The sequence below is a fragment of the Melozone crissalis genome, unplaced genomic scaffold (assembly GCF_028551555.1).
Source record: "Melozone crissalis strain CALT ecotype California unplaced genomic scaffold, PUWL_Pcris_2 ptg000008l_1, whole genome shotgun sequence".
NCBI lineage: Eukaryota > Metazoa > Chordata > Aves > Passeriformes > Passerellidae > Melozone > Melozone crissalis.
This window is the reverse complement of record NW_026535786.1, coordinates 6,564,203-6,581,097: the sequence shown is the minus strand read 5'-3', so window position 1 is coordinate 6,581,097 and position 16,895 is coordinate 6,564,203. Positions and strand designations below refer to the sequence as shown.

The following is a 16,895-nucleotide window of genomic DNA, read 5'->3' as shown; positions in this document are numbered from 1 at the left end:
AACAATATTTTACATGTGAAAAATATTCTCAAGTATTTTTTTGTGTACAAAACCAAGATCTGGATTTTTAGCTAGGTAAGTCCAGTGAGTGACCTGCACTTGCTGGGATTCATGTGCAGGGTCTTACTCTCAGAAAGAGGGATACATCTACCCTGGTGCAGGTGCCAGCCATAGGACTGGAAAGCATAGGCTGAAATTGGGATCAGATTTTACCATGCACTTTCTCTTACAGAAAAAAGAAAAAAAAAAAAAAAAGGCTTTTGTAAAGACTAATTTGACAGTGGAAAGAGTTTTCATCTGAGTAGGACTTTTCCCCTTGGAAAAGGTTACCTGTGACATAAGATATGATTAATTGCTCAGAAGTAAATGTACCCAGACTGATATAATAACCTGCCTTCATATCTTTGTTTGCTTTCCCAGAGCCATGTTTGACTATGACAAGAGCAAAGACAGTGGCCTCCCAAGCCAAGGACTGAGTTTCAAGTATGGAGACATCCTTCACGTCATCAACGCCTCCGATGATGAATGGTGGCAGGCGAGGAGGGTCACTCTGGAGGGGGACAGTGAGGAGATGGGAGTTATACCCAGCAAGAGGAGGTGAGTGCTGCCTCCTCCTTCTTGCCTCCTTGGCCATTATCTCAAAATGGTTTTGGTTTTTTTGGTTTTTTTTTTTGCAATGATGGGGTACATCAATCTACTGAAAAACTGAGGGCAGTAAAGGAAAATCCTACAGGTATTTCAAGAGTGGGAAGACAGTTTTTGCTGTGAGATTTAAAGCATTCAGGCTGTCTATAACTGTACTGAAAAGAAACTCAGAAGGTGACTCAATTACTAGTAACTTCATAAAGAAAGAGGAAAAGAAGAAGAGAAGAAGGAGATATCACCATCTACTAAAGAGCTTTAGTAAAAAAAAAAGGAATAACCAGAACCCGAGTCTGAGAATTCGCTCTGAATTTGAAGTGGAGCACGTGTTTTAATGTCAGGGTGATTAGCCATTGCATCAAACTACTGAAGGATGTAATGAATGGCTTGACATTTTCAAATCAAGACTGTATGTCTTTCTTTTTAGAGGGTAAAGCATTAAACTTCTCAGCCTGTGTGATGTGAAATATGGTGCTAAATTATATAATGGTCATCTTCGGCTTCAAAGTCTGTTAATTTAATCTTTGCCTCCCTGGAAAGTGATGGATAAGCAATATCACAGTAAATGTTTCATATAATGTAAATGAAGGCACATTCATCTGCTCTCCAAGCTAAATCTGAATCTTTTGTGTCTATGATGGATTTGTAGTGCCTGTCTGAGAGAGAACAGATATCTGAATCTCCCTCATTGTTTGTATTGTTTATTCTGCCTAGGTGCTTTTGTAAAATTGGCCACAAGTCTCTGATAGTATCAGAACTAGCACACAAAGCAGTATTACCTCCTGGCTCTGTTGATAGTTGCTATAAAAAGGTCAAGAACTGAAAGGGTAGGAGGAAATTTAAATCCGTCAAAACATATTACATTTCTCTTTTGCAGCAATGCCGTCATACTGAATATAAACTTTCTATTCCTAGCTATTTCAGCTTTAGCACTAGTGTAAAAATGATCATGACCATTTTTTTATAGAGGGGAAATGGGATGCTTGGTGCTCCCTTGAGCATCTGCTGCTGTTTCAAGAGAATTGGCCAAGGTACTAATAGAGCTCATGATACTCATTGTTCTAAATCATGTAAAGTAAACTAAAAGGCCATCAAATACCTTGTTGACATGAGCCCTGAAAAAACATTAATTTCTCTAATGATCATGTTTGAATAGCATCCACACCTGGTTTATCAGCTAAGAGCCATTTTGGTGTTGTGTAATAGACAGAAATAAAAGGCTAGATTGTAAGGTTAGGTTATAAGTTTCAAGATGGAAAATATGCCCATCAACCAGACTTAGTCTCTAGATATTGAAAAAAGAATACTTGCCTGCTATTCATTGCTACAGTAAATACTGCTGTAATTGTAATGATTGGATTGTACTTGGGAAGAGAGAAGAGTTTATTTAATGCGATGGTAAGTAAGTGCACAGAGCTCACTCCTGTGTGGTGCCTACTATGAAAAGGTGCAAAAAGCTGTCATACATATTAAAACAACTGCAGAGGAAAAAAGGACAAAGCTAATTAAGATGTGGAATTGAATATCCTGTAAAGTAGAAAGGTGGCGTGTGCCTAAAGCTTATTGGGTTACCCACACAGTGGTGTTTTCAAGGACAAATGATAGAGGTCCTCTAGTCAAGATCGAACATATAAGAGAGCCTTGGAATAAGATGTGGCTTAGGAAACACTGGGGAAAACAGAATAAATTTTAAAAAGGAAAAAAAAAGACTGTATGAAAATAGTTGGTTAAAACCTAAAAATAAGAGTCTTGAATTTTAAAAGATTCAGGTACAGTTACCATGCTCTCCACTTGTCATCCTTATTCTTCACTAGTGAAGCTGAGTGGCCTGGAAAAATCAGTGGCATCTGATTTTCTGTCAGCATGAATGTAATGATACACCTGAGCTGGAGTGGGAGGAGGTTGCTGTTATTTCATAAAAGGTTTCAGTTGTATAATATTTTTTTCCAATGCACTGAAAAGTGAGGAGTGTTTCCTTTCTGTGGGTTCTGGATGATTCCTCAGTGCCTGAGACTGATGTGCCAGCACCTTCTGCAGTCATTTACACGACCCAAGGGCAGGATGAGCAATCAGTGCACACAGGGCTAAGTTACAGAGAGTAAAGCTAATCACACTCACCAGATTGTGCTAATTCAGAGTTCAATTTCCTCTGCAGGTGTGGGTTGTTGACTGTAAGAGGATTAATCTAAAACAGAGTACTCCTGGAATTCATTTGACCAAATATAGGCAGCTACAGCATGGAAATCCTCATTTAAGCTGTTGGCTCCAGGGTGCCATGTCTCCTATAGTTTATATGGGATTTTTTCTATAAGCAATGCTTTGTATATAATGCAGCATATGTTATATATAGTAGTAAAACATTGTGATAGAGAGAAAGGAAGGAAGGAAAATAAGAACATCTGTAGGTGTTGTTTGCCTTGTCCTGCAAGCAAAAGTGGCCAGGATGTTGTAAATTGAACCAATTCATTTCTGTTCTTTTTTTTTTTTTTGTGTGTGTGTCTTGGGTGCTTCAGGGGGTTATGCTGGGAAGGGTTTTATTTTGTGTTTAGATTCCTTTTTCTGTTTGTGGAATGGTATCCTATGGTACTGTAACTTTATTTTTTGCACTTTTGGTCAGTGAGAGGCTATACAGATCCAGGTTGAGTTTTTTAGCTATCTGCTTTACTTCTGCCCTACTTCCCTTGACTTCTGTCCAGCAACAACTAAGATACGATTCCTGCATTTCCCATAAGTGAAATCATTATGGAATAGCTCTGAAAACCAGTGACCACTTCAACTTTATATATATCTATATATCTATATATCTATATATATGTGTGTGTGTACAAATAGATATGTATGTTATCAGACATATTTATTCTTTGACATGCTGTGTAATGGTAATTGCTGTAATTGCTTTCTATGTGTTTAGGTCTTTTATATTTTACAGTAGAGCCCATCATACAATGACATTTCAGCATGAGCTAATTAGAGCAATTGGGAATGATTAATCAAGACTCCTTACTCTTTTTCTCCTCTATGACCTATGTGCTATACCAGCAAAAAAAATCATAATTTAGAATTACAGGGGAGCTGCCACTCATTAGTCTCTCCAGGTTGTTGGATACATTACCCCTTAGTGATTTGATAGAGTTTGAAAGCTTTTTTGTCATTAGATTTCAGTGCTTCTGCCAACATGTGGACTTGTTGCCTTGTTTATGGTTAAATTGCCAAGTCAGGCTTTAAGAGAGAGTTTTGGAGGGCAATAATGCAGCTGAAGGGGTGTTAACTGAAAGAAGCAGCCCAAAGAAGTGAGGGAGGCCCCAAGTTTCTCCACTGATACATGCAAGGACCAAGTTTCATGGAGCAGTGAGCCAATGACCTCTGTGCAGATTAAAGAAAATTAAATTCTAAGTATCCTGCGGTTCTTAAATAGAATTGCAACCATTTCTACACCTGAAAACAACATTTTGTTCATTTGTCAGTGTGTATTTATTGTCTGACTATAGCTGTTCTCCACCACAGGTCTGCATAGCTAGTTGGGTAGAAACCAAATGCAATGACATACAGTTGGTGTGGTATTATATCATGTTGGTGTTCGGAAGCACAGGACTTCAGCACGAGAGGCTGCAAACCACTTCACTTGTGGTTTAACCATCACCAAATAGCTATTATATAGTATTAATTAATCAGCATTTCAGGCCAAATTTCTCTTGGTTCCACTTCTGCCCAAAAGATTTATCCAAGCTATGTTTTAGGTGACAGCACAATTATATCAGGCAGGGTCTCCAAGGTGAGGGGACGTAACCACCAGCCTGGGCGCTATGGCTACATGTGTGAAGTGCTCCTTTATCATCAAAAATTGCTATTTATACTAGAATGACTGACAGAATTAGATTTACACTAATCTAGAACTGGATTTACTACACTTTTTTTTTTTTTTTAACATTTGGATAGATAGATAGATTGATTGATTGATTTAAATTAGAGTTTCCACATAATCTGTGCTTTTACCATGAGAATTTTTATTTGCCTCATTGCCCTTCTTATTATCCATTTAAAAAAAATAAATCAGCTTCCTATAAAAGAGCAGCAGCAAGCTGAGCAGCCCATGTCCAAGATTCCCTCCCTATGGAAACACTCACGTTACTTAAAGGGAATTTTAAAAATGCATTAAATCAACATGCATATATAAGAGTGTATTTTGTTTCTAGGCAGATGCACTAATTCAATAGTAAGTAGATTTTAATTTGCTGTAGCATTGATTTTACACCTCCAGTTCTTTTCCCTTTTTTCTTGCTGAGTCTCTGCACAGGGACAAGCTCCTACATTGCAAGCCCTCTGCAACAGCAACCTCCCACCTCATGAATGTCAAGCCTCAGTATTTTCTGTGGTATGTGTGTATATCTGCCTGACTCGAGTCCGTGGGTCTGCAATGCAGCCTGAGATTTCACACAGATTGCCCCAGAATGGCTGAGCATAAATTCTCACCACTTTTACTACTGCTCCCTCTGCAGCCAGTGAGGGAATAATCACTGAAATAATCGCACTAATCTTTCTGTTGTCCTTCAGATGTGCAGTCACAAAACTGCTGTCAGACTGGACATCATTCTAAGATACCCATTTTCAGGTGCCTCTGACTGCCAAATGTTATGCAACTTGTATCTCTGTTATTACCAGCTGTAATAATACCAGCCTGATACTTGTGTTCTCACATAGACAACATCCTCCCCACAAGTACATGTAGCCATGCTCTTCTTTCAGGGCAAAGTGGGGGGAAAAGAACATAAAACTCATTGTTTCACAAACATTTAAGGACACGGAACAAGAGGTTTTCCCAGCACAGAAGTCCCTGTGGGTGAAAAGCCAACTTAAATTTGTTGTTCTGCTCGGCTTGGCAGAAGGGCATGTTTATCCACTCAAATGATTTTTATTTTTAATGGTTTCCTATAAATCATCTACTTTTCTAAACAGCGCTTAACATTTGAATCCTTAGATGATAAAACTTTTTAACATCAGCTAAGCTTTGTCTAAAATATTTGTCTGTCTATACTCAGTAATCTAATTGGAAAAATTTAATATGGAATGAAATTTGTATGTATGTGTAATTATAAACTTCTGCCTGTGCTCTTGCAATGATGTGAAACTTGTGTGCTGTTGGAAAAGAACTGTTAGCTTTTAAACAGAACAAGGCTGTGCTACAATTTCATGAGAAGTCACTTCCTAATGTCATTAGGTCTCCACTTCATAAATATTGAGCAGGTGCTGAGCTGTTTACTATAAGCAAGCCACTGCAGATGGAGAGCTGATCCAGAGCACATTCTCTCCTGCTGAAAAATGCATGTTTGGTGCAAAAATGCCACTTCAGGAAAGCTCCAAAAAAATTTTGAGAATGGGAATCTCTTGGTAAGCTCAGATCTCACATCTTGCAGAGGATGGAAGCAATAAAAAGCTATGAACTGAGACCACATATTTGAATTATATATCTTGCATGCATATTTTCACTTGATAGGCAGGCAAAACAAATATAGTGACCTAGAATGGTGAAGCAAGACAAGAGACATAGCAAAGTTTTACAAGTTTCCAGTTTACATTGCTTTCTTGTATTTCCTAACTCTCCACACTACAGTACTCATGCTGGATTTGGAAACAACTTTCATCCTGCAAAACACCTCAGTGCCAAATATATAGAAATTAGGCTACTGTTACCATTTTATTTCATTGTAGCAACAAGTTTGCAATTTGCATCTGTGTTCTACATAACCATGAATGCTGTTATTGAAGATTAAAGCATTTCTCACTTGATATTCTACCTCACCACTGTGAAGACTGATAAGTGCTTTTAGGAAGGCACTGACAAAACTCCCAGGGGTGCAGAAGTGTGTGATCACAGTTCATGTCTTGTTGAGTTATACTTATTTTTTTCTTGTTTATAGCATTCATGAAGAATTGAAAGTTTCATTTTGAAAAATCCCACAAGCCCTTTTTCAATAGCTATGTGTGCCCAGAAACACCAAAGCAGATAGACATTGCAGTGTAGTGAGTGTTGCATCCCATTAATAAGATTAGTAAGTTCCTCAGAAGAGGAAGAAGAGAACAGTATCCTAAAGAACTCAAATCCTGAGCTTACTAGTGAGGGAACGTGGAAGGCTGAAGTATATTTCCAATGTACTGCTCCACTTCTCTAGCTTTACATGACAAGAAGTGAGTGAATCCTGACCATTTCTGAAATAAAAAGGGCCAGGAGGTATCTACCACCAGGAATGTTTTTAAGAGAAAGTGAGTATATAGATATACTCCAACTGTCCCAGATCTCACATGATCTTAGGTAATTCCCTGTACACAGCAGTGTTTCTGTACTCAGCTATACTTGGAGAGTGGGTGGGAAAATGGAGGTGAAATCCCCATAAGTTGTGCTAGGGTGATACTGCCTCCACACAGAACTCAGAGCTTTTCAGCTCCAGTCATGTTTGCATGTTGGATGTAGGTTTCTTTGAACATTTCTTGAAACCTCTTTGAGTTTCAGTGACCCCTCAGGCACTTTTGAAAATGGGACTGAGCCATTAAGTTGTTCTGGAAAGCATAGCCATGCTTCCTTATCCCTTAGATATAACTCTTTAGGCAAATACACAATTAGAAAGGGTCATGGCAGCAATGTGTACATCAGGCAAGTCAGAGTTGCAAGTCTGGGCCCTGCAAATCTGGGAGATAGGAGTCCTCCCCTTCACTTCATGTTTTTGCACAACTCCCCATAATCCTGCTTTGTCCTGCAGTGATTATAGAAAACTGGTTACTGTGTTAAGTGAAACATTCCATTCTTAAAAGCAGTTTCTTCAGCTGATGGATCAAAATGTTCAAATGATGGTCAGCTGCTGTCAACTAAACCAATATAAGGAATTTGCACCCATATGCTGTTTAGACACTGACAGCGTCAGCTGCTGCAAATAACTCTTTGGACTTAAACTCCTTTCTTCTTGGGGAAAAAAAGACAGTCAAGTTTATTTTTCCTTAAATATAAAAACTACAAGTCTGCAAAAAAGTGGTAAAAATGTTTGAAGGCACTTAACAAGTGCCTTTTCTAAGAGCTAGATCAACAAATCTAAAAGAACACAGATTAAAAACTTTGTTATCTTCACCAGTTTAGTTCCCTTTTTAGCTCTGTCTATGGCAAAAATGTCCCAGTAGCTCAGATGAGAAATTCTAACATCTTAGTTCACTGAAATCTGCACCCTGACCGTTTCAACAAAGACTAAGTCTTTGGAGAACCAAAGCTAAATTCCAGGACTTCTCCAGAGCATGTAAAACTAAAGCATTTCAGAAATTTGTGTTCATTCCTTCAGGAAAAAGAGAGGTAAATTCCTATCACCTGAGCAACCCACTGCCACAATGGAAATCCCAGACCAAAGACATAAAGGCAATAGAACACCTGAGCAGAAGAACTTTAACATTATGTTATAAATTGGACAAACCCATTTACTTTGTCCTTGCCTTTTTCTAACAGCTGACCCATTTATTGACAGTTCAGGGAGCAACAGTAATGTAGTCAGCCTAAGACACAGAACATTTCAGCTTGTAATTTTATATTTCAGCTAAATTATAAGTAACTGAGAACAGTTTTATTGTGGAAAGTGTCACGCAAATGTTAATGGGAGGCAACATTGTGTGCCACCCTTACCACAATGCCAGAGGATGAAATGTTTGGAACATTCAGTAGGCATGCTGAGCATATATGAAGACTGTTGTTATATTTGCCTGAAGGACTAATGGCACTTAATGGCATTACTTAAATACTTCTCAGAGCAATGCAGAATGTTTCTGCTGCTCCTCATGTGTCTGCTACGCCTCTAGAAAGAAGCGATGCCTCCACAACTGCTAAAGCAGTTATGACAAACTTCATAAATAAGATACACTCTTCAGGATTAATTTCTAAATTTTTTTATGCAGTGAATAAGAAATTAAGTTAAAAGCAGATGTTTTAGGAAGTTAGACAGGGCTGGAATGAGTTTAAATGTTAATATAGATTAATAAGTAGAATATTGTGTTCATTTGTGCTAATTATTTCCTCAGAAGGCATCCATCCTATTTAGGCAATTACACAGCCTCAGTCCTATTTAGGCAATTACACAGCCTTGAGTCTTCATTTCTTACCACTACTACCAAGGGACTTCATCTGCTAGCTCAAGTCTGAACTGTTCATGTGTTTTTAATAACATAGATTTAGTTTGAAAGATGCACTTGAGCTGTTTCCATGTGAATATTCCACACTTACAGAGAAATGCATTTCATCTAAATTTAAACTGTAGCTATAGTAACCAACATTCACTGTGTATCAGGAGGGCATATATAAGCCTACTCAGACAGAAGGAAACATGTTCTGTTAATTATCATTCTATCAAAACTCTAGAGTTTGTATTTTGGAAAATAATTATCAGAAAGTATGAATTCCTAGTACCCAGGCTTAAAAAGCCAGGGATTTGCAGGCATGTATTCTGATGTCTCATAAGTTAGCTTTGCAGGATTTGATGGAGATTTCCTAGAGCAATCCCCAGCCGTAGCAAATAAGGTTAGTGTTTCACTTTCAGGTAGATGATCAGATTTTTTACTTGAGCCAGTCAATGATAGATTCTGTAGATGATTTTGCAGAGGTAGGTAACATCACTTTTACAGTAATGTCCATATTAATCAAGGTGAGTAAGGACATGTCCTCGTTTCATTCCTCTGACCATAGAACTCTAAATGTTGCGTGATTTTTGAACAGCTTAAATCAGAGAGAGTAAATCTGTCCCCAGCATGCTTTTCCCAGAATCCCATGTCTGTGGAGAGGCAGTGCTGTTCTGCTGGTGTAGGGCAGCCAAGGCTCCTCAGACCCAGTCCTGCATTTGCCAGAAAACTGCTGCCTGGCTGAGGAAGTGACCTCTCCTTTTCAGTGTATGAAATTCACTTTAAATGTTTACTTTAGGTGTGGTAAGCTGCCAATGGTCTCAGGAGAGCAGGTTGAAATATTTCATACAAAATGCTGCTAAAATCAATGTATGTTTCTTCATTTGTGTTTTCTTTTCCTCAGAGTTGAAAGAAAGGAGCGTGCACGTTTGAAGACGGTGAAATTCAATGCGAAACCCGGTGTAATTGATGCAAAAGGGGTATGTAGATACTGAAACCTTTTAAAATTGCACTTTACAATTGTTTTATCCAGAGTAGAAAAAAATGTACCAACATAAGGAATATTTAGGTTGTTGCAGCCAAAACCTGCAGTATAGTGAAAAGTAGATCAGAGATTACTATGATATAGTCTTTGGAATAATTAAATATTCTTTTTATAATAATACTGAATGACGGCCTCCTAAGGGGAAGATACTAAGAAAATAAAGAGTATTTCATGGTAGCTGTGATTTTATTTAAATAATGGATAGAGACGAAAGGACTTTAAAAATGAATGCAGATGGATAGCAGTTTAATGAAATAGGACCAGAAGTGTAAATTCCCTGGCTTCAAGGGCTGTTAAATCACAAACCAAAGGTTGTAAGTTAAGGAGTCATGGATAGAAAAAATTAGGTTTTGGGTGTTCTGCATTGACAGTTGTGACAGACATTGAACACAGGTGTGTTTCACACCAGACACAATGGCCAAACAACACAAAACGTGCAGGTTCTCTTCCAGCAGCGCTGCCTGGACAGAACAGGGCTCCTGCTGCTGCCGCTTCACAGAGCTGCTTTGTTGTGCCCAGCTCAGCAGTCTCCTTAGCCTGATGCCTACTATCCTGCCTGGTGCCATCTGGCTGGCAAGTATCACAGCAGGAGAAATGCCCATAGCCCTGGCTGTTGAGGTATATTTTTCTGCTGAAGTGTAGCTTGCAGTTGTAGCACTAGTGAATACTTGACATTTGCAGGGATTTATTTTTGAAACCCGTCCAGTTGGCATGTTTGGAATTTACTACTGAGGGCTTCTGTGAGCAAACTAGGAGACACATATTCAGCCGCCATGAGGGAAAAGTCCTGCTTGGCTGCAGAAAACAGAGCAGGGCCAAAACTGTGTGATGAGTGAACATGACCATAGGTAGCTGCTAGCATGGGAAATGACCAAGTGGTTCAGCAGGTCCCTTCCAGACCTGCTGTTCCTGTGGTCTTCTGCCTAGTTTGAAATTCTTATTCTTAATCTTTTCTTCCTTCAGGTTCCCTCCATAATGGTAATACTAAAAATTCCCTTATTCTGTCTTTTCAGACAGATTAGCAGGGTAAGAAATTCCTCTTCCCATGGACACAGAGTTCCTGGCACAGGGGTTCCTAAGTCTCTACATGCCAGCAGAATAGTATTTCACACTTGAAAATACTTCCCTGTTACTGCTCTACAGAACAATTCCTGGATTCAATGCAAATGCAAAATTATTGCTTGAATATTGACTGAAATATTGTTGAATAGTGACTGAAACAAGTTTTCCAGACTTAGGAGGCACATGGAACTGTACATTACTAGCACTTGCAGATAACTCAGTTAAAAATACATAATAAAATGCACTAAGAAAAGACTGATTCATCTCATAGCAATTTTTTAGAAGTCAAAATTTCATTTTATAGTTTGAAATGACCACTCTCTGCAACCCTATGTATTAATGTTGCCACTTATTTTGAGAGATAATAAATTTTATATTGCCAATAAGAAGGAATCACTTCTTAAATGTCTATTTCCCATATATAAACAAAACTGCAGGGCAATAATTCATTCATAAAACTAATGATCCCTTTTCAAGTGATTCTGTCAAGAATTTAATTACTCTTGATTCCCCAAATTGTTTTTCCATTTTTGTCATCAGTGTAACATTAATCTTCCAGCCACTCAACATCAGTGTTTGATTCAGTGTTTAGGAAATTGTGTAATTATAGGGCAAGACCACTGTAGCCTTTTGGGACCAAACCTTCCAGATGAAATGAGATATTCAAGTACACACATATGTATGTGGATTGAAGGTGTCACTATTTCCATTTTGTCTTTCAGTGTCCAAAATGAAGTGCTGCAAAATGTCTAAGAGACCACACTTTACATTTTTACTTTTTTTTTTTCCAACTTTGGAAGAAATTTAGCCCAGGTAAACAGGGCTGCAGTAGGCCTAGGAAAATTATTTTATTTCAAAATCAAGCTAAAATTCCAGTAGGAATGAGCTTATGTGGGTCTGTGGCTTCTTTGGCTCATACATTCATGACTGTGTGGGCAAGTGTAAATGTCTTAGTTTACTCTAAAGATGAAACTGGGAGAAATCTTTTCATGGAATATTTCTAAATTTGTCCATGAGATGTGCATAGAAGCATTTAAAAGAAAAAAAAAAAACAAAAAAAACCCCTTAACTGAATACAGAGAATCCTTGGGGGTTTTGGACAGGTAAAGGTGTACCTTACTTCTGTTTTACCTGAATCATCTCACTAGCCCTTCCATTGTAGAAGCGATGTTCAAGAGCTAATAACCCACAGCAAAGGTTTCCTGAGATAATACCAAAATGTCTTTGATGTAACTATGATTTTGAAGCAGAAACTGCCTAGTTATTCTATGAGTTTATAAAGTCTTATGCATTTTTATCTCCTTGTACCTCATTTTTAATCCCATATCTGGAAATTAGATGCAAAGAAAGTGTTAGAGATAGGGTGACATTTGTAGTTGATCAGCTCCTTGTGTCTCACTAAAAAGGTGTTTAAGAATGCTCAGCAATATAGTTGACAAACCTGTTTGTAGGAAGAGCTAAAGGATAATTTTTCTAAAGGCCCAAAGTTCCTCTTTTTCAGGCCAAACTTGTATGTTACTTCATCTATAAAATTAATTCAACACTTTTTAAAAATGTGATTTAGAATATTTATATGACTTATTTGTTTCATTGAACTCCTCCAATCCACGCCTTGTGAAATTAAAGTCTACAAAATCAGGATGGATTGAGAAACAGGGAATGCGAGTTAAAATTAGGGAGCTCTAGGGAAACCTTTTGGTCTCAAGTTTAAATAAGGCCATGGATAGTACCTTTGCATGCAATGCATAATTAAATTCCCATGCTCATTATTACAGGATATTGCATAAAAAATAAGTTGAAAAATAATTACATAGGTTAGCAAGTAGCAAAACTGATGACAACTTTAAAACTTTCATCATGTAACTCAGAATATATTGTTGATTTCAAGAAGAGATGTTATAAAAGGGAAAGGATCATATTACTTCTACTTTTCCTTTTAAACATCTGTTATTGGAGAGTGCCAAAAAGCTACTTGGCTAAGTGGATCTCTGGCCTAACCCAACAGGGATACCTTTCTTTCACATTCTGTTTATTCTGACCTAGACAAATTTATTTGTTCAAGCTCAGGGACATCACCAGGATCCAGGCCCTGTTAACACTTTTAAAGATATCAGACCAGTTAGAGATGGTAACATCTATGTAGTAAGGAAAAGAATACAAAACCAGTTATAAACAGTGTCATTTCACCAAGCAAAGAATATGCTTCTAATTGTGTTGACCAAGTTCAGCTTCTATCTTCATTCTTATAATTGTTGTCTTGAACTTCAGCATTTCTTCTAATTGTCACTGAAGATGGCTGGTGCATCAAATCCACCACTACACTGCTTTGGTTCCCTAGAGCCACTCTCCGCTGCAGCAAAGGACAGGGTTTCCAGGACACTGGAAATGTTTTTAAAATAAAATTATAAATGAAGATAACACAGTTATGATTTCCTAAGCATTTGCTTTCTCAGTCTTTGGGGCTCACTGGTCTATGGATAATCAGTGGAAAATGGAGCAGCCCAAAGGTTTATGTCTGATATTTTTGCTGGAGGAAGCCAAAGAAGTTATGTAAGCACAAACTTCATTAAAAAGTATATTTTATGCTATGTTGAACTCAAGATCATATCTCAAGTATCTTCTGATGCTCACCTTTGCATCAGAAGGACCAGAGCATGTGAATAGCTGTGACCAGGGTAATGTATCTACCAAAACAGCATACTGAGCTCTTGTTAACTCTCCCTACCACAGGCTCCAGACTGAACAAAAATAGCCTTTCCTTTTCTAATCCTAAAACCCAGAGTTGTTGAGGGCTTTTTGGATGTTTTAGTGAATCAAACAGAGTGTCAAGTGACAGAAATATTGCAGGAGGGAAAGAGATTAGCCAGTAATCTGCTTTTTTCTTAACTGTTGTAATTACAACAGGTCTTTCAGGAGACAAAAATAGCGCCTTTTGCTTTTCTCCCTGTCAGATCACATACACTCCCTTGACTGTCTCTTGAAAATATTCCACAGTTGAAATCGTAGCTCTTGGGAAGTCTTTTAGCAACACCTCAGTTTTACTAATATTTATGGGTGTTGCCTGTTTCCAGAGATGTGTTGAAATGTCAGCAAAAATGTAGATAGAACTTAATTTTATGCAGACAACTGTTTTTTTATACCTCATGTCTTTTCATTTCACACCTTATCTGACCACTGACTCCAGAATATTTTCTTATGTACAAATACTCTACTTCATTTCCCAATGAAATGAAAGGTATGTCTCCTGCAATTTCCATTTTTAATGTGTGTGTCAGAGTGTGGGGAGATATTCAGCCCATGATTACTGGGAAGCATTTACTGGGAAGCCTGCCCTGGTGAGGATGCTCAGCAGGGTGCTGAACAGGGATGAGGTGCCTGCCAAGAGACTGCCCCATCCTTTCAAAACCCCTTCCAGCTCTGCTGCTCATCAGCAGTGCAGGTCCTGGGCTGTGACCCACACCACACTGCTCCATCACTACCCTTTAGGGGTTTTTTCTATTGACTTAGCTTGTCATCCACAGCTCTTTTCAGATTCCAGTCAGATCACCTACATCACACTCAGCCACCTCTTCAGTTGCCTCTGAATGAATTTATTACGACAGTCAGAAGTTTGATAGCATTTAATAATATTTCTCATGTGCAGATTCTGTTTACAGATCCCACAGATACCTGAAATGGAAGGTCATCTTCTTGCTTTATTGTCATTTTAGCAACATTGCACTGAGGCAGGAAAGGAGAAAGTGAAACCTGACTGAGGTAGCAAATTTGGTATTCTGGGGTAAACAAAACCCTCTGCATATTTAATGCACCTCTCCTCCAAGTGTCAAAATCCAGTGACCAACAGAACTTGATGCAGAGGACACTTTTGACAGTTTCGAGTATTTGAAGGAGGCAGGGGAGAAAGCCAAACAAATAAACCCACATGTTTCCAAACCATTTATGCTCTACAAAAACATCATATTTTCAGCCCTGGTCATCCAAACAGAGCAAAACTGGTCTTTGGGAACCTCAGGTGGTCACCTCTGCCCTGAGGGTTTCTTCTGTAACTTGCTCCTATATTTCAGATTTGTCTAATCTCTGCTTAAAGACCTGCCACAACAGATAGTTCATATTCTTCCCAAACAGCCCACTTCAGTGCCTCACTCTCGTCATTCTTAGAAAGGGTTGGACTGCTACAGCTTAATCCTGTTTTTATTTCTTCTTCTATGACTGTCTATGGAAATTGGATTATTTGTCTTTGTCACAAAGCGGAAGCTGCAGTCACACCTGCCCTGCTCTCAGGTACAGCTTATGTGGTAGTGGTTTACCAGGGCAGATCTGGGTGTATTAATGCAGTGAAAAAGTCAATTATCTCAATTTAATCCCACTGAAAAAAAGCATAACAGTATATTAGGCTGTCTGTACCCTCTCTCTGCCTAATGAAGATTTTTTCTAACATCAATTATTTACTAGGCTTCAGTTTTCTAAGTATAAAGATTCACATTTAGGGAGAAGCAGTTCTGTAGTCCATAATCTGAAAGTTTTCCACATATGCAGTGGATTTTGGACAACTTTTCTTTGCATTTCTTTTCTAAAGATATTAGACACAATTAACAGATTTCCTAAAGTGATTGGTACTGGAACAAACATAAAAGTAGAGGAAAGTCCACAATCTGAGTACATTCAAGAAGCTGCTGATTTGGAGAGCTCATTAGCACTCAGTCTGTAGTGTACAGGGTCATCATTCCTGAGAGGCAAAGGGCATTCCTCATTGCAGGGTACAATTTCCTCACAAGGGGAAGCACAGGGGCAGGCACTGATCTCTTCTCTGTGTTGTGACCAGTGACAGAATTAAAGGGAATGGCCTGAAGTTGAGTCAGGGGAGGTTTAGGTTGGATATTGGGGAAAGGTTCACCCAGAGTGGGGCTGGGCACCGACCAGGCTCCCCAGGGAAGTACTCACTGCACCAAGCCTGACAGAGTTCAAGAAGTGTTTGGACAATGCTCTCAGGCACGTGGTGTGACTCAGGGATGGTTCTGTGCAGGGCCAGGAACTGGACTCAATGATCCTTGTTGGTCCCTTCCAACTCAGGATATTTTATGATTCTATGGTTTTTTTCTGTTAGATTTAAGTTCTGTCAAAAGCTTTAAAACCCCCAAAATGGTTAAACATTGGGTGTCATGGAAGAATCCGATCCCAGCATTGTTCTTGTTTGTGGAACAGCTTGTTTCTGGAAGGAGGTGACTTCTTCCCACATAGGAGTGTGCTGGTTTTAAAACCAGCAGGAAATTAAACTCCAAATAAGCCACTCCCACTGGATGACTGCCAGTAAAGGGTACCCAGCTTTTCCTGCTGGATCCAAACAACCCAGAGATGATGTGTGTGGTATAGAACAACAACTTGGTCACACACTCACAGCACTAAATCCACCCCCTCTCTGTGGCCAGGACAAGGAGGAAAATCTGAATCTCATTTGTCCAACTGCCCTTACTCTTCCGTGAGTTTTCTCATCCTCCATAGCTCTGTCTTCATGATGGAGCTGTTGCCAGGTCTTGAATGTTGGCTGCACTTTTGGATTGACCTGAGCCTGCAATATTGGGCTGCCCAGACCATTCCCCTTGAGCTGAACACTTTTTGCTCAGCATTTCTCCAAGGTGCATTAGAAATAGTGCTGTCATCAGCATCTGCTTCACTCATGTGCTGGAGTAATCAAATGAAGTTCAAATGATAAAACAGCACATAGCCAGAAAGATTTAACTGTATGGATACTTGCTGTTGCAAGGCACCCTCCAAAGACATGCAGTAATTTAGCAATAATGTATGTTGGGTCCAGGTACAGTCAAAAATAAAGGAGAACAAGTGAGTCATCAGTTTTAATTTATGTCATGGCAGCAGTGTTGGCTCTGGCAGGGAACTGGTGCACCTTAAAGAATCTTGGTTTTAAGAAGGTGAATCAGTTCTAGTAATTGTGAAAAAAGGACTTTCAAGTCAATCTGAGGCTTTTACCCAGCTGAAGAAATTTGTTTCT

The 16,895-nt window shown here is 38.8% G+C and overlaps 1 protein-coding gene across 15 annotated transcripts in view; it reads left to right on the top strand.

Annotated features, from left to right (window-relative positions):
• The window catches only part of DLG2 (discs large MAGUK scaffold protein 2), a 983,561-nt gene that overhangs the window by 932,143 nt on the left and 34,523 nt on the right, over window positions 1-16,895 (top strand). For all 15 annotated transcript variants that reach the window (XM_054269787.1, XM_054269774.1, XM_054269773.1 and 12 more), the window contains 2 exons: window positions 421-597; window positions 9,686-9,761. In XM_054269787.1, the coding sequence (XP_054125762.1) occupies window positions 421-597; window positions 9,686-9,761 (253 nt within the window). The remainder of the gene's footprint in view (window positions 1-420; window positions 598-9,685; window positions 9,762-16,895) is intronic.